General features: G+C 41.2%; 1 protein-coding gene across 1 annotated transcript in view; it reads right to left on the bottom strand.

Annotated features, from left to right (window-relative positions):
• Ccdc192 (coiled-coil domain containing 192) overlaps positions 1 to 18,743 on the bottom strand; it is a 198,524-nt gene that overhangs the window by 46,781 nt on the left and 133,000 nt on the right. Inside the window, exon 6 of the mRNA XM_055622832.1 lies at positions 13,635 to 13,767. Coding sequence (XP_055478807.1) covers positions 13,635 to 13,767 — 133 coding nt within the window. The remainder of the gene's footprint in view (positions 1 to 13,634; positions 13,768 to 18,743) is intronic.

The following is an 18,743-nucleotide window of genomic DNA, read 5'->3' as shown; positions in this document are numbered from 1 at the left end:
AAGATTCATTTCATCTTACAGCTCCCAGTTCACAGACCATCTGAGTGAAGTTAGGGCTGGAACGGAAGATGGAGATCTGGAGGCAGCGGCTGAAGCAGAGACCGTGGAGAATGCTGCTGCTGCTCTCTTTTGCCCCGTGCTTCCTAAACCTGCTTTCTTTATAGCCCAGGACCACCTGCCCAGAGGAGGCACCACCCACAGTGGCCTGGACCCTTCCACACCAATCATTCATCAAGAAGGCCCCACAGACTTGCTTACAGGCCAACTGAATGAAGGAATTTTCTCAGCTGCGTTTTCCTCTTTCCAGATGACCCGATTTGTGTCAAGTTGATAAAACCTAGCCGGCACAGCCATGCTATGTCACTGAACTTTATTTCATTCCACCGTCTGTGATTGTTTTGCTGTAACGTGTTTTCAGCCATAGGTATCATTAAGATTTAACTTGTGACACTGAATTAAAAGTTACGCTACTGAGACATGGAATACTAAAGTATGGGTATTGGCGTGCCCTGTTTCCCAAGCCATGCTTGGATTCTTACTGGTGTGCATGCGTTATATATAGTGCAAAGCCTCATAAAGACAATTTATTTCAAGTATATTATGCACTTTGACTACTTTCACCTGCCTCTACTTCCTTCTTAGTTTTCCTTCCTCCTCCCCCTGTCTCACTCTAGACATCTATAAAGAATTCCCTGGTCCATCGATAGGGAAAATGTGACTTTTTAATGTCTGGCTTATCTTTCTTAGTATGGTCATCCTGGTTTCCATCCATGTTCCGGAAAATGGCCTGATTTTGTTTTTCTTCATGGCTGAATAAAATACGTTATACACACGCACACGTACATACATACATACATGCATATCTCATCTCCTCTTTTTGCTGTCCATTCATCTGCTGAGGGACTCCCAGGAAGATCCTGTAACCTAGCCATCATGAGAAGTTCTGTAGTAAACACAGTACATTAGTGTCACTGAGGTATGTTGGTTGACAGTTCCTCCAGTGAATATTCAGAAATGTTACAACTTGTTCCTATGGTAATTCTAATTTATTTTTTATTTTGGGAAAAAAAAAAAACCCTTTAGACTAATTTCCATAATGTCTGATCCAACTTAGGTGGGGTTTTGTTTTTTTTTTTTTTTGCTTTTGCTTTTTCCAGCAATGCCTAATGTTCCCTCTTTCTCCACATGCTTCTTAGCATTTGTTGTTTCTATTTTCTTAATGATATCTGTTCTGAATGGGGTGAGATAAACATCCCAGTGTGGTTTTAATTTGTATTTGCCTGATGCCTAACGGTACTGAGCATTTTTCGCATTTATTAGCTGTTTGTATTTCATCTAGTCAGCACTGGGGATTTCTTTTCACTAACCCCTTTATTGACTGAACTGGGTTTCTTTTGTACTTTGGTTATTTGAATTTTTTGTGTGTATTTGATATTAATCCTCTGTCAGATGTACAGCTAGTGGAGATTTTCTTCCATTCTGCAGCCTGTCTCTTACTAGTTTTCCTTGCTTTGTAGTCTTAACTTTATGTGATTTCACTTGTCAGTTCGTGGTATTATTTCTTGAGCTACTGGAGTCCTCAGGAATTCTTTGCCCAAACCCAGACCTGAAAGTACTTTGCTTATATTCTTCCCTAAAACTTCCACTTCAGGTATCATGTTAATGTTTTTCATCCATTTTGAAAAGGTTTTTTTTTTTTTTTTCTGCACAGGGTCAGAGATGGGGACTTTCCCCATGGAGAGATGCAATGTTCTAGCACCATTTGCTGAAAAGGTTTAATCCATGTCATCCATTTCATCCATTTCATCCAATGTATGCTTCTGAAATCTCCGTGGAAAGCTGGGCACCTGTGCTTGCATGGATTTACTTCTGGTCCCTTCTTCCTTCTTCTATTTCATTTGTCCAGTCCCACGTAGTTTTTGGTACTGTGGCTTGGTTCGCCTAAATTCAGGAATGGTGAGATCCCCCAGCAATGTTCTTTTGCTTCAGGATTGTTCTGGGATCCTTGTGCTTCCATGTGAGTCTTAGGACCTCTCTTCCTGTTTCATTTGTTGTTATGTTTCTTGGGATTGGGTTGGGTCTATGGATGACTTCCGGTAGTACAGCCATTGGCTGCCACTCCACAACAGGTGGCCTGCCCATCTCACGCTGCCTTCAGTTTCTTTCTTCAGCGTTTCAAAGCCTTTGTTGTAGGTCTTTTGTTTCCCTGACCACTTTTATTTCTAAGTATTTTATTATGCTTTAAAAACTATTGTAAGTTTATTGTTTTATTGACTTCTTTCTCAGTATAATCATTATTAGTATATAGAAAAGCTATGGATGTTTGTTTGTTGGTTGTGTGACCCTGATACTTTACTGAAACTGGTTATAAGTCCTAAAAGTTTTCTGCTGGAATCTTTAGGATGTCTTTTGCATAAGATCATGTATCTGCAAATATGGATAATGTGTCCTTTTCTATGAATATTATATTCTTTTCAGTTCTCCCTTTTGTCTTATTGCTATATCTAAAGTTTAAAGGACTGTATTGAGTAAGCGTGGAGAAAGTGCTCATCCCTAATTGTAGTGAGGATGCTTTAACTTTTCCCAGTTAATGTAATCTTGGTTTGTTATAAGGAGCTTCTATTGGTTAAGGTATGTTCCTTCAGTTCCTAGTTTCTTCAGAGAATTTGTCATGAAAGGCAGTTGGACTTTAATCAAAAGTCTTTTCTGCATCTATTGAGGTAATTATGTTATTTCTATCCAGAACACTATTAATGTGACATATTACATTTTTTTATTTGAACTTGTTTAGCCAACCTTGTAACCCTGAAATAAAGCTCACTTAGTTCTGATGAGTCTTGACCTTTTAGATATATCAGTAATTTTGTTTGCAGATTCTTCATTGTGAATATTTACACCCCTGTCCATCAAGAAGATTGACCTATACCTTTCTGTTTTTATTGTGCAAGACTTGGTTTAAAAAACTGGTGTCAGGAAGATGCAGGCCCTTTCCATCTTGTGGAATAGTTTGAGGAGCATTGTTGTTAATTCTTTAAGTTTCTGATAGAAATCAGCTGCAAATTTGTCTGGGCCCAGGTATATTTTTTTAAGTTGGTAAACCTTTTATTATTGCTTCAAACATGTTGCTTGTTACAGATATATTTAAGTTGTTTATATTCTCTTGATTTAATTTGGTTAGTCATATGTGTATAGAAATTTAACCATTTCTTCTAGATTTTACAATTTTCAGAACATGAACTTTCAAAGCCTGATCTTCTCATTTGATTGGTAGCTACCGCAGTATCTCTTCTTTCATTTCTTAGTTTATTACTTTAGGTCTTTTTGTCTTTCTTTTGATTAGTTTGGCTAAGTGTTTGTTAATCTTGCTTATCTTTTTAAAGTCAACTTTGTTTCATTAATTTTTTGTTGGTCTTTTTATTTCCATTTCACAAATGTCTGATATTTGTTTTCTCTTTTCTATTTCCTAATTTTGGGGTTAGCTTGTTCTTGTGTTTCTGAGATTTAGGGGACATCTTAGTTATGCTTCTATTGCTGTGACAAAACAGCAGGAGCAAGGCAACGTATAAAACAAAGTGAATAACTGATGGGCTTTCTTACAGTTTCAGGGGACGAAGCCAAGACCATCACAGCGGGGAGCACAGCAGCAGGCAGGTATGGTGCTAGAGCAGTAGTCGAGAGCTTATATCTGTTCTAAAAACAGGAGGCAGAGACACAGCAAGACTGGGCCAGTGTGAGCTTTGAAAACCTCAGAGCCTGCCCCAAGTGACACACCTTCCTCAACAAGGCCTCCTAACCCTTCCAAAAACATAGTAAATCAATAGGTGTGGTGACACATACCTTTAACCCTAGCACTCAGGAGGCAGAGACATGAGGCTCTGAAAGAATGTAAGGCCAGCCTGGTCTACACAGACATGTCAAGGCCAGCCCAGGATACATAGTGAGACACTATCTCAACAAAGAAACAAATAGACAAACCAGTAAATCAATTAACAAAATAATTCCTCTTTTAACTTCAATACTCCTGGGAAGTAAATGGAGATAGATGACATTACTGTATGTACTAAGACATTTCTTGCTGACAGAATGCATATGAAGACAACTAGCAGAATATGACAGCAGTTAGAAATAGAGTGAAAATGAAAAAAAAAAAGAGGAAAAAAAAACAAGAAGAGAGCAGTAAAGGCAAGGGGAAATATAAGGTAGCTTTGCCTAAAGATAAAATAAGGAGAGAAGGAGGCTCAGACAATTTAACACAATCTCCATATACAAGTGGCTGAGGCAGGGAGACCCCAAAGTCCAGCGAAACCCTGTCTCTAAAAGAAAAAGTTAAATGAAGTTATGTATGAATTAACAATTATATGTAAAGCAAAATGGAATGAATACTATCTGATTGTGGCTTATTTCTTATACAAATAATATCAATATGCAATGAAAATTTGTTGCCTCGTAAAGGAAACATACTTTGCAACTTGGGTTAGCCATTCCTTACTGCCTCTGTGGAACCTACTGTCCTGCGTCTAGCAGATTAAAAACCCTTTGGAATCTGTCAATTTAGTAGAGCACTAGCTCCCAGCACAGAAGCTAACAATGCTATCAAATAATGTGTGAAACCTGTAGCTGAGATTCATCTGCTCCGCTGTAGCCCACCTTACCAGTGCTTCCAAAAGCATATCTGATTTTTGTTCTGTCACTGTAAAAAACACACAAAGCTATTTCCATGTTGGTTAGAACAGGGAGAGGAAGGGAGGAGAGGAGAAGAAAGAAAAGGAGAAGAAAGGAGAGGAAGGAGAAGGGAGGGGAGGGAAAGAGAAAAGAGAAGAGGAGAGACATGAAGGAAAGGGAAGAGGAGGATAATAAGAAAAAGCTTCTGCATCTTATTAGAGAGCATCAAGCCCCAGAATAAAATCCAGAGACTTTTCTGGAGAGCCAGAGAAGAGGATGTCACTTGTCAACAAGAGGCTTGAAGGAGGGACAGTTGCATGGGTTGTGACAGGGGTTTGACAATTGTTTGCAGCCCCAAAGTGTCCAAAACATCCACCTGCTGTTATTTAAGGAAGGAGCGCCTGACAGCACTGAGTAAACTTCCTGGAAGACAGCACGTTTCTTCTCTGCCCTCAGCTGCAGTGTTTAAGTGTTCCGGCAATGTGCACAGCAGGGACCACGGCAACTGATCACAGTCCCGTTCCCATTCCCATGTGCTTTGTCTGACATTTAGCTCATGCTTGCCCTTTCATCCAACCTCTCTGGATATAGAACCCAAGAGACTTAAAAAGAAAAAAAAAAAATGGAAAAAAAAGGAAATAAAACATTCCTAAGGGATGGACAGAAGGAAGGGAGCACCATTTCCTGATAATGGTGTACTTCCAAAATTAGTCTTACAAACAAAGGACGGAGGGGACCTTGACATCACTGAATTCCCACAGCTGGCTTAGCTACGAAGTACTGGCCCCCACCAAAAGCTTCAGAGTAGGTCTTCTTACCTTCTGTTTATTAGAAAAGAAATAGATTTCCAGAATGTTGGCAAAGGAAGAGCTTTCCTAAACAGCAATGGAACTGATGGGGAGAAAGAGAAGACACTGTGTTGTTTCCTGGTGGAACAGGGAAAGGCTCTCCTCTCTACTTTTATGAGATTTAGCCAAAGCAGACCTAGCAGACTACGACAGGTATACTCCTCTACTGTCTCAAAAGCTTCACCCCTTCTCTTATCTGATTACACTCCTAGGCCTTTGTCCTCTGCCACAAGGCACAGAGCATGATAACACCCTGCAGTCTCAGCCATGGCAATTGATCCAAGAAGCTTCAAAGCAGTTTAGGTACTGTCCAATTCCTTCCCTGAAATTTCTCTACAGACTGTAGAAAAGAAACTGGGCTTTCTAGAACTGGATATTAAGTAATGTGCTTTAGTAACAAGCACTACTGGCCAATACTCACTACTCTTAGCAAAATGTAGAGCATTGAGGAACTGATGAAAAGCCTTGATAAAGGAAAGTTGCATGAGGTCCGCAGTTGAGACACAGGTACCGAAAACAATTAGACAATTTCATCTCCCAACCCCCCTACTCCTGCCAATGTCAACTGAGCTCAAGATTCAAGGTCCTAGGAAAAGTACGTGTGATTAGCTAACCTACATACAAACTCTGCAGAAGGGAAAAGACCCCTAGCCTGACAGTTCCAGACAACTATAGAGAGTAGGTGAGGTGTCCCCAGAGAAAAATCATGGTCTACTACAGAAAGGAGGAGAAGGCTGTTTTGCTCAGGCGAAACAGCAGATGGTTGGTACAGATTGTGAGCCAGGAGAGCCTGGGAACCGGTTAGTTCCGAGCTTATGCCTGCCATAGATGGGGCCAACACCCACAGAGGAACCAGCTGAGCCGTTCCCAGCCCCTTGGCTCAGCCTCCAAGGCTGCCTCTGCAGCTAAAATTTTGCTTCCTGGACAACTTGTTCTACTTCAGTTTCTGTCACTTGTAGCTAATAAATCCCGATATACACCTAGTTTAGATATCAGTGCTTTCGGGGTCTGGGGGTCTCTGAAGCACCATTTTAAAAAAGAACACCATCCTTAATTTGTGTATAAGGAATCAGGCTACAGCCTCCAGCTGGATGGAGCAAAGTTTGTTTCTTGGGATTTTGTGTAATGGATTGCTCAGCTTTGTGGGGACTCTTGGGGCCATTGCCAAAACTCCTAGAATATTCCAAAATCAGTGGCTTTGGCTCTGGGGTCCAGTAGTCTGTCTTGGGATAAGTTTAGTGGATAGAATGGGAAACCTAGCCGACAGTGTCTAAATGAACCCTGTTTCTGTGAGGGGCATGTGAAACCCCTGAAAAGCCTGAACAGGGACGCTCACCTTGATGTTCTCACAGCTATGCTTTCTCAGTCTCCCTGCTATTAAGGGCTGGCTTTTATTGCTCTAAATATAAATGACCCCACCTCAGAGGATTCTGTGATGCTGGTTGAATTTTCTACAAACATATAGGGGACTGATGCCTGCTGGGAGATAAATCATCATCATCTTTTGTTTCCCCAAAGTATTGTCTTATTATTATTATTATTATTATTATTATTATTATTATTGTTGTTGTTGTTGTTGTTTGTTGTTGTTATTATTTTCTAGGTTAAGATATCCTGTGTAGGCAGTAGGAATTAAAGTTGCCTATCTGTTCTTCACAGTAGACATCAGAGTCAGCCCCTTACTGTCTAATGACACAGGTGTTCAGTAGTGCTTTATGAAAGATTTACAATGATTTATACAGTGAGGTCCCAGGGTTGGCCTGGTCACTTTTTGTGAAACTCTAGATTGACTGGCAAAATAGGATCCTGTATTCAGAAAAAAAGTTGTCTACAGCACTTCTAGTCAAGCCAGCCATTGTTTCCTAGTCCTGGGGGAAACTAAAGCCTTTGAAAAAGCTATAGATGAGCATAGGGTGATATCTTAGTCAGGGTTTCTATTGCTGCAAATAAAACACTGTGAGCAAAAAGCAAGTTGGGAAGGAATGGGTTTATTCAACCTACACTTCCAGATTATAGTCACTGGAGGAAGTCAGGACAGGAACTCAAGCACAACAGGAACCTGGACGCAGGAGCTAAGGCAGAGGCCGTGAAGCAGTGTTGCTTACTGCTTTCTTCCCATGGTTTGCTCAGCCTGCTTTCTTACAGAACCCAGGACCACCAGCCCAGGGGTGGCCCCACCCACCATGAGGGTGGGCCCTCCCCACCCTCTCCCTCCCCCACTGATCACTAATTGAGAAAATGCTCTACAGCTGCATCTTATGGAGGCATTTTTCTCAACTGAGACTCCTTCCTCTCTGATGACTCTAACTTGTGTCAGGTTGACACACAAAACCAACTAGTACAGGTGGCATTGCTTAAAATCTTTACACACAGGACACTTATTCAAGATGGAACCAAGTCTAGTAACTATCAAAATGACCTCTATCTAAATGCTCTAAATTCTGCCAAGTTATGATTTTATTTATGTCTAATGTTCTTTCTTTGGGATATACTCGTAGGCTTGTTAAGGTTGATAGCTATTATGCCTTAGTGTTAGTTTTAGAATTGCTATTTGTTTGATTATAATTGAAGTTAAAGCGACAGGATATAATTCACTGTGAGAATCATCTTCAATTGTTCTAACATATAAACTATATTAGGGAGTTGCCATATCTATACTGAGGACATTTTTTTTTAACCTAGTCTTCTAATCCTAATCCCTAGTTCCTAAATTCTTAATTGTAACAGGAATTTTGATCTTGAAGACATCTGAAGAGGGAAAGGGAAGTTCAGTCAAAAGCACCCCTTAAGATTTTAAAGTGAAGATTCCCCTTAAATTATTTTCATTTAGCTCTAGGGTGGTGGCAAAGACACTTCTCCCAGCTTTTGAAGAATATAGAAAATCATCAGTTTGATTCTCAGAAAGTTATGGGATAAGTTGTCTAGTGTATGAACATAAAATGATATTTCTATTACAAGCTCTCCCCCAAAACTTGGCTGGCTCTATACAGATATTGAATCCAGGAAAACTCTGTGCCTCACCTAGAAAAGCCCTTTAATAAGAGTAAGGTTGAAAGATGGCTCAAGCATTGATAGGTCTTTCACTTGAGGGGCAGGGCCAGGCAAGTTGGTGGATGTCTCATAAAAAAAGTTAAGGAAAAAATTAAAAGATGGCTTTTAATCTAAGTACCCAAGAGGCAGAGAAAGATAGAATGAATTCCAGGACAGTGAGTTCTATACAGAGAAAAACTGCCTCAAATAACCCCCACCCCAGAAAGTAAGTAAATAAGCCAAAGAACAAACAGATAGATAAAGTTCCATTAATTAATTAGTTAATTAAAAAACAACAAAACCTAAAGGAGTATATCCCTTTATAGAAGCAAGCTTGAAAGACATACTTTGGATAAAAAGAACCTATATGCTATCAAGTAACTGCTCTCAATCAGCAACAGGACTGGATAGGTAAGATATTTTGTAAAGTAATTTGGGTGAAGACTGGTAAGGCACACACCTACAGGCATTTCCAGGGAAGATTAGCTATGGCTGTGATAACTGGATCTAGGGTTTAACCGGTGGATGCAGTCCAGTTTGCACAGACTGTTGGGAGGGGCAGGAAACTGCAGAAGGAGGAGCCTAGTTTGAAAAAGTAGGTCACTGGGAGTTGGCCTGACCACTCCCTTCTTTTCTTTACTTCCTGTCCTTCATCCAGTGAATAGCCTGGAAACAAGATTCTGCCACCATGATGTTCTCCTCCCCACCAGCCCAAAGACAAAGGAGCCAGATAGGCTGAGACTTCAGAAACCATGAGCTAAAACAACCACTTTCCCCCTAAGTAGTCCTGTCAGGTATTTTTGTCACATTAACCTGTCTTCTCTTCTCCACCTGAGTAATTTTGTCTTACTAAAGCAAAGGAAGGAAAGATTTTTTCAATCCCTACATACTGTGATTTCAAAAATAGATCCACTCAGACTTTGAGAACCCTTGCACTGTAGGATCCCGAGGTTTCTGGCAGTAAACAAAGCTGAAAGCGCTTCAGGGGTGCACTCTGGAAATGACAGAAGGAATCTGCTTTGGATCATGACTATGTGCACAAGAAAAAAAAAAAAAAAAAAAAAAAACCAACAAAGACTCCGAGTGTGAGATTCCTACTGTGGTAGTTTTATAACAAGGGTGTTTTTATGCTCAGCTGAACTCGCGTGTACGAAGAAAAACAGCTTGGCATCAATTCGTGTATGAATATGCTTAAAGATATTCCTAGCACTCTGGAACACACTCTGATGGGAAGGCCTGAAAGGCCTTAGGAAACAAAGCAAACAGGGGAAAATGGCATGTTTGGGGAGCAGAGATTTCTGTGTTACTTGGAAATATTCCATTAATCCCTTTGGCTTGTGAACATCAGTTTGTGACTCTGACAGAGAAGCAGTGTCACACTAATCCAGGGACATGACCTGCTACTTACAATCAACAGGGCTTGGCCTCTCCCCTCAGTGTGAATTGTTATACTAAGCAGATCTTTGTGGTAGGTGGCCACTGTGTCATTGACAGAGACTGAAAAAGGATGTCTTTCCTCAAATTGTTCACCTTACCTTTTATGGGATCTAGAATTATACACTATAATAACTTAGATAGTTACCTCATCTATTTAAAAAAAAAATCTACTTTTAAAGTCTAACATCCCTGGATGGATGACTTAGTAGGTATTACATTATATTTTAACTTGAAATTACATTATTACGTTATTATTATTACATATATTAATTAGCTGACAGTGATATTGGTCTTTCTCTATTCCATCAATGGGATATCCCTTCCTTTAAGTCCACCTCTGTGTTTTCCAGTGGGAGCTGCTGGGCAGAGGACTCTTTCCCCACTGTATTTTCCCTCTACTCTGCCACCCAGTGGTGGATGCATTCTTATCCATCCATCATTCCCCAGCCTTGGCCACACAGGGACACCCAGGGATGGGTACCCAACTCAAGCCAGTTAGCATTCTTTTGGGCATTTTCCTAACTAGAACTGCTATCGAAATGTTCGAATTCTTCTTATCAGAGGTGGTAAGTGCAGATCATTGCTGCTCATAGTCAGGTTTCTATCCTCTGCTAACATCTAAAGAGAAGACTCAATGCAGGAAGGAGCGGAGACGAACAGTAAAGAATGTTCTTAGGGCACCGGAGACTCCACTTCATTAGCTGATAGTACTCTCTTTCTTGATTTGTTTCCAAGAATCACAAATCATCCTGTCACCTTAAGATCTCATGCCTGGGGCATCTGCCATTTGGTCTGAGAACTCCAAACAAATATTTTACAAAAACAACCCAAGAAAACAGAGGAAGACATAGTATTGCTAAGTTTTAAAAGTGTGTGCATGTGTGTGTGTGTGTGTGTGTGTGTGTGTGTGTGCATGAGAGAGAGAGAACTGTGCTGTGGTTACATATAAGCCATTGTGTAGTAATGCTCCTGGACGTCATTTCACACAATAACTGTTGATTTAAATAGGGGTAGAAAGGTGGCTCAGAGGTTAAGAGCACTTACTGGTCTTGCAGCAGATCTATGTTTGGCCAGGTTCGGTTCCCAGCACCCACATGATAGCTCACAACAGCTTGAAACTCCGGTTCCAGGGGATCAGGCATCTTCCGGCTCCTGCAAATGCATGGTACATACACTCACAGCGGGTCACAGACATACACGTAAATAAATAAACAAACAAACAAACAAAGAAATAGTGACAGTCCAGTGGTTCAGTTTTCTCACCAAAGAAGAAAAGCAACTTGTATGTTCACAATAGGCCTAAAATTTTATTTATATATTTTTATCAGTGTATCAGATAAAAAGGCATTTTATTATTTTCTTCCCTTCCCTGCAATATTAGTTAAATTGTGGCATATTAGAATATCTAAGAGGTACTTACTTCAGAAGCATGGAAAACTGGAACCATGGAGGGAAGGTTAGCATGGCCCTCACCCAAGGGTGTTATGCAAATTCATGGAGCATCCACGCTCTAAAAAATTTGTTTGACAATGTCATGATATCTAATAACTTATGTGCTAATTAAAAACAAATAATTAGAAATAGAGTATCCAAGTACCCAATCTATTATTAAAGAGCTCAAAATACCATTTTGGCCCAAATGGAAAGAACTGGAATTAGACAGGCTGCAGTAATACTTTTGCAGTAGATTTACAAGGCAGCTTAGAAATGGAAAGTTTTTGTCAAGTGAATTGGAAATGGTCCTCCAGTGTTTTGGGCTGACTGCTGGCTTCTTCTGTGTGACCACTGGAACTCTGGGATATTGCCTCATGTAATTACCTCTAAGTTAACAAAATTCTCTAATGGATCCTCTGAGGATTTATGTTGGTCAAAAGGCAATTTTAAAACATTCTTTCTACATTGTTTTAATGAAAAGAAAACAGACATCTTTCTGTGTATTTCAAGGAGACAATATGATGTGCCAGTTGCATTCTGGGAAAATGTTATTCGGAACTGAGCATGAAAACCAGCTAGATGGTAGATTAAAAATACCTTTCTCCCCAGCATTTGGGAGGCAGAGGCACCAGGGTCTCTGGGGTCAAAGCCAGTCCGGTGTGAAGGGTAACTTCCAGGACAAACTCTGTCTTGAAAACCAAAACAAAACCAAAACCCCCCGAACTTTCCCATGTAGTCAGGACGCTGGGAGTGTCTCCTTTCTGAGGCCTCCACATCACCCACTTCTTCCTCCTCCATTTGTTCCCAAGTTGCTTCTCTTTTTCCAGCATTACTTATGAGTAAGAAAGGAAGCCAGGGTAAGAACAATGGCATGTTCCTGGCTCTGCAGGGAGAGCACACATCAAATAATGGCCTTTGCCCTTGGGAACCAGAACTTAACCTGAGATCGCTGGGCAGAAACGAGCCGCTGTATACCGAGGAGAAAGTGTCCTTGGTCTATCAAAGCTGGGAGGTGCACCTGCTTTAGTAAGCTGCTGACTAGGTGCTACCTGACCACGATTGCTTGCTCCTGTGTAACTTGGGTTGAGCTAACCACCATCTGTGAGCTTCTGTTATTTCAGCTGAGTCTGTCTATATGCTTATCCTGCAGATATCCTGAGAGGCATAGTCAGAATTTTTAGTAAACTGCCTAGCACAGACTATTGGATACTAACTGGAATTATTGTTAATGAGAACTTGGTGGTGGAGTGTTTAGCTTTGTCCTCTCCTGTGTCCTTAGAGTTTCTTGGTAGCAGAAGTCATTTATAGTTTTCCTAAATCAGTGGAAAGCCGGACACGGTAGCCTGTGCCTGCAATCACGGCGTCTGAAGGTTGATGAGAGAGGGCTGAAAGTTCAAAGCCAACTTGGGCTATGTAGGGAGATTCTCCCCATCTCAAACACCACCACTACCACAAAACCCTTTAAAAACTGAGGTACTGAGTGCTGAGCCTCACCACCTACATAAAAGAGTGGGGCAAGTGGCATATGTCTGTAAGCCCTCGAGCTTGCTGGCCAGCCAGTGCAGCTGAAAGAGTGACTCCAGCTTCAGTGAGAGGCCCTGTCTCAAACAAAACAAACAAAAACAAGGAGAGGAGTGATAGAGGAAAGCTTCTAAAATATCAACCTTTGGCGGCCTTCGCATGCCCCTCTGCACAAACACATGCCCCCACACCTGCACAGCTATTAAGATCGCTCTTAATATTTCTTCCTCAAGTAGCATTCGCTCTTGCTTCCTGCTCTATTTCTCTACTGGCAAAAAAGAACTTTCCTTGTGCCTGTCTTGGCCCTACTGGCACACATTTCTTGACTTTACTCTAGAGCCCCAGGCCTTGACCTTCTGTTTATGCTCCGCCCTCTTCCCCTCATTGCCACCCAGCTTATCCAGTAACATTTCTCAGTGGCATCTCAGCCCCAACTCTCCGCAGACAGACACATCCCCTCCACAATTGCTTCTTCATTATCTCCCTGTCAAAAGGTCAAAGCAAATCTAGCCTGGGGTTCTTAAATCCTTTGCTGCCTCAACCTACGTGTTCGCTGACAGTCGGGTCAGGCCAGACTTACTGCTAGGCCAGAATGCTGCCAGGGACAGAATCTGTCATTTTATTCTGCTGCCAACCAATCTATCCACGTCACGTCACCCAGAATGAGGGGCCATTGTGCACCTGTCACATGGTGATACTGACCTCTAGGGAAAGGCTTTCCTTCACAGAGTGTCTTTATCTTCTCATTGAGTTCCAGGACAGTGATGGCAGCCTCTTGCTTAGCTATTGCCAAATCAGTTTGTAGCTTTTTCACTGTCTTTTTGTGCTTTAGTTTCTTAAAAAAATAAGAATTTCCTGTCACTGGAGACGGCAGATGAATCAAAGGAATAAAAGGAATTAATGGTGTCTGGGCAAACATTGCTTCTGAAGCCCTGCTTAGCGAAAACACTCCATTCATCTAAGCTCACTGTCTGCATCATCAGCTCTTTTCACTCACTTGAAGCAGGGTTTGGGGGCAGGGAGGGAGGTTCATCTGGATCTGAAACCTGTGGTTCCGGTAATTTGAATAGAGTCAATTAGAAAAACTCTACGTGTCATTTAGCATTTACTACCAGGAAGCTAATGCCTTCAGGAACCAGGTTTCTACCCTAACCTGTAAGCAGATTCCTGAGAGAAAACTAGAGCCTTGACCAGGAGTCCTGTCTCCCCTGGCATTTGAATTTTATCCATATTCAAATAAACTCTGGAATGCGTGCTGCTACTAGGAAGTGCAGAAATGTAGATGTTTGCAGATACTTTTTGTGGCGTTGTAGAGAAAACGTGGTCAGGTTGCAGCATCGCTGGGAATTCTATTGGGTGGTATTTACATAACGAAGGAAGGCTTCACCTTGAGCTTGATGGATTTCAAAGTGGATTTGATTTGTCAGAACTGGACTCATGTGCAGCGTTGGAGCCATTGTTTGTTAGGACAAGTGCTCCTTTCGCACATTCGTGTTGCTTTTGGGTAGCTGCCTTTCCACCAGAGAGCTCTTCTTGCCAAGTCTTTGTGGCTGATAATTAAGAAGCCCAGAAAACGAACAAATAACATTGCTTGACAGACACAAATCTTGAGATGGGGAAAGGAATGCTCACTATGAAAGAACCTAATCTTCCCTGGCCTCTGAAGGGGGTGCAGCCAGGCTGCAGGGAGTAAGAGCCAATGAAATCAATTAGTTAAACATGGGCTGAGAGACACAGCTTTTGGGTTCTAAAGATGGGTGATGGTGCTAGGCATGTAGCTAAGGGGGAAAACATATGTCTGAAAGCAAGGCTTTCATCACCAGAATGGAAAGGCAAAATCAAAAGCAGATTGATTGTGAAGCCTGGCACGGAAACCCGTGCCTATAACCCCAGCAATCCTGGGGAGTGAAGGCAAGAGTATCAGGTCAAGGTTATTCTCTGCTAAATATCAGAGATCAAAGCTAGGTTGGTCTACAGGAGGCCCTAGCTTGAGAAATAAAAACAGCGATGGACTGTTTTTCAGATTTAACACAGAATGATAAGGATGTCATAAAATCTTAATTAATGGCATAAGGATGGCTAAAAGCAAAAGAACAATTCACAGGAAGAACAGCAAAGGAGCCTTTCTCCAGGGAGTCAGAGAGCCTGGCACAAGGCAGGTTTACCCTTGGCAGTCCAGAGCTCAGGTACCCTGACTTCTAAGCATCTTTCCTCATTTCATTATGACACATCCCCTGATTATCAGGAACTGTGCATTGGATTGCCTCAATGCTGAAATCAAGACCAGTAAAACCTTTTACTTTCTTCCCTCCTCATGATTGTCTACTCACTAAAACCATTTATGGTTCTCCTTGAGAAACAGAAGTTCTGGAAGAGGTTGAGCTGATCAGGGAGTGTGTCAGGAAACATGCTCATAGTCAGTGGTTAACTTGTCAGGCTGATCTGTGTCTCCTCCACTCAGGAGCTGGCTTCAGTCAGTTTGTTCGTAAAGACCTTGTCCACCCCAGACCCACAGGCAAGTGGGTAGTTTCTGGGAGGCACTAGGCCCCTGTTGACTTTTCTTGCTGCATTTTCAAGAGTATTCTACTCTCAGATTTTTTTTAACCATGCCTTTATGACTTAGAACTTTGAAGACAGACTACTGACATGAACATTGAAAAAGTGGAGATGATGAGGAGATGCTTAACAAGAGGGGAAAAGAAGGGAGAATGAACTATAAGCAGAAAAAGAACTAACAATGAAATGCATGGCAAAGCACTGAGGATTAGAGGTGGTGATGGAAGCAAGTTATACCAACACACACACAAATGTAGAGTGAGCGACTAACTGGTGGAGAAGCAGACATGAGACACATTGAGGGGCGGAGCCTTGTTAGGAGGCGGTGATCACTGTGACAAGGTTCTTGTGGCTCTCTATGCTTGGGCTTAAACAATACTGACGCATGCAGAATTGGAGATTTACTTTCCTCATGTTTCTTTTTTTAAAACTACCCCCCCCCCTTTTTTTTTGAAACAGGGCCTTTTGGTGTATCCCAGGATGGCTTCAAAGCTGAGATCTTACTTCTTTATAGATATGTAAACATTTTATTAATTATTAATACTCTGCATTCACTTTCCAATTATTTGTAAGAAGACAAGTTTTTGTTTTAGAAGCCTTCCTTAAAGTAGACATTGATCAGAGCTAAACAAAATAAATAAAGGCAGCCTGGTGAGAGCTGTATACGGTAAGCTACTTAACATGAGCTTATACATGAACTATCACCATGAGCTGGCATGATATTCATTAGAAAAAGTCACATTGGTGTTTTGATAAGACAACAGAATGCAGGAACCTGAGGTTTAGACATAGTGCGTCTTAATATCAGCTAAGACTGTCAACCTTTCACCTTTTTTATTTTATTTCTATTTCTTGGTGTTTGCATTTAGATCCTTGCATACACTAAGAATGTGTCCACCTCTAAACTATTCCAAACCCCTCACCTATTCATTTTAAGATATTTTACTTTAAAAAAATATGATTTCAAGACTGTATTGTTCTTCTCTTATAGCCATTATGTGTCAACCTTTTCTTCTTATAACATTTGTCTGCTTGCCTTATGACCTAATAGGGAAATTGAGGCTGTTTTGTTTGGGGGGAAAAAAAACTGTATCCGAGGGCAATCAGGACAGTTGACTCCAGTTATCTAAGGGACTATTCAAGGGGAGAGGAAGTTGAGTCAAACTGTGTTGTTCTAGAGATACCATGAAGAACAATGGGGAGAAAACATGACGAGGCAGGTTTTGGCAGGACATGAGAAAACACTCCCCAACAATCAGAGCTGCGTCCACACACAATAAGGTAGGATGGGTCCTGGCGAGGATATGCCACTCTGGGAATGATCAAGCAGAGACAAGTGAACATCTCCAGGCAGGCCCATGGTAACTCTGGAAGCTAGGTCAAGAGGTAATTCTGAGTTTGGTTCACTGTCCCCGCCCCCTGCGGCCCCAGTTCTTTCCACCTCTGGCTCCTCCCACTCACAGTAAGAATAAGAAGAGGCCAGTTTCTGAAGCCTGAAGGGCTGTTAGAGCCACAAGGGACATTTTAAAGAGGGTTCTGGCATTTGTGAGCAGCTGGGTTAGAAGGCCTGTGCTTCCTTCAGAGTTTATGGATGATGTGACTCAAAACATTATTTTTGTTATTTAGCTACAGGAAAAAGGTTAGGGGCAATTAAATTTACGTTAAAAACTGAGCAAAAAGATATAGATTGGTTGTCCAAGGTTTCTGTTGGAAACTTTTAGTTGTTTAAACGCCCTTTAGAATAGTTTAACATCTTTGCCTTTTCCCCTCCTTCTCCAGACAGAACTACCATGGTATTACTAATTCATAGCTTTAACCGAGCCCTTTGGGCAGTTCGAAGAATTCAATTTGCCGATGTATTTTTATTAGGCAGGAACATCAAATGATTTCAACAATGATAATATTTTCCCTTGCTTTTCTTGGCAATCACTAGCCAGGCAACCCAAGTTTTGTGCTTGAATCTCCTGGAGTCTGTTATGGCCTTCCTAGTAACCAGGGACTCTTTTTAGTCATTACTGAAAGGATAGGAAAGCTTGTATTGCTTGGAGCTAAATTCCTATCACTTTGCCGCTTTCCTATTTCTCCCAAAGGGTGGAAAAAGAGAGGAAATCATGTATTTGTTCAATGTTTTGAAAAGGAAATATTTATCTGTGTCATATTGCTGAATGGCTTGCATTATAACAAGTCAAGAAATAGCCAGGGAGCTATTTATAGAGGAGTTTCAGCACAGAGCTGTTGGTGATATTTTAAATTTCTGGGTATTTCCATGTACTTTGAATCATGGCCTTGCACTATGCAGCTGGGCCTTGTCACTTAATGGTCATGAGAAACTGGGCCAGCTACATGTCATCGACAAGCTCCATCCTGCTCTGGTAATCAAATGACATAATGGACAGATACGCATCTGTGTTTGCAGTAATGTCTGTGGTTATCGCTATCCCTTGAAACATATAGGACACATTTTAACCCTTCTCTCATGTATGAACACATCTCTTAAAAACATGTCTCTTTCACTCTTTGTAAGAAGTGAATCTGTACTTATTTGAAAGCAAGACTTTCCTTTTGATAATTTTCTGCACGATTGCTTTGATTTCATATTCACTTGATATAGGTAAATAAAATTTAAAGTAAATGACCTCCAGACACGTGAATAACTTGGTGCTCTCTTCAGCCAGCACTGACCTGATGCCTAGGTGAAGCAAGGGGATGCCTGCGGGGATGGAATGAGTTGAGGAGTGTTCCGAGGCTCCCGTCCATACCTCCAGGCAACATTCTTGCCTCCACAATGACAAGTATTTCCCCCAGTCTGAAATCTACCTGGCTCATCCCATTTTCATTTCTTATATCACAAAGATGAAAATCTTTTCTACTGATAGCCACTAATAAAATGTTCACTACCAAGTATGTAGGACAGTGTCAAATGAACTTGAATACCAACTGCAGAGTTAAATTTCTCCTTTCATTCCTTTTCCAGTTAATAATGAAAATGGTAAGAGTGCCGTAGTGTTTGGGTAGAACTTGGATTAGAAATCACCTGCATATCTTCTCTTGTGTCTTTATTCATCACAGCCCAAGGAGACCATTTTATAGTCTAAGGATAGCAACTATGTGATGTGAACTGTATATGTTCTTTCCAAAACACGCAAACCATAGTTAGAGATTTCTCCATGATGCATTGTAAACATGCCATTCATCCCGTAACCCACATTCCCACTGCATACTGGTGAAACCTAATTGTTGTTCAAATTGTGTCTC

This window comes from Psammomys obesus, unplaced genomic scaffold (genome assembly GCF_907164565.1).
Source record: "Psammomys obesus unplaced genomic scaffold, mPsaObe1.curated_primary_1811, whole genome shotgun sequence".
Taxonomy (NCBI): domain Eukaryota; kingdom Metazoa; phylum Chordata; class Mammalia; order Rodentia; family Muridae; genus Psammomys; species Psammomys obesus.
The sequence above is the reverse complement of the archived record's forward strand: the minus strand, read 5'-3'. Positions and strand labels throughout refer to the sequence as shown.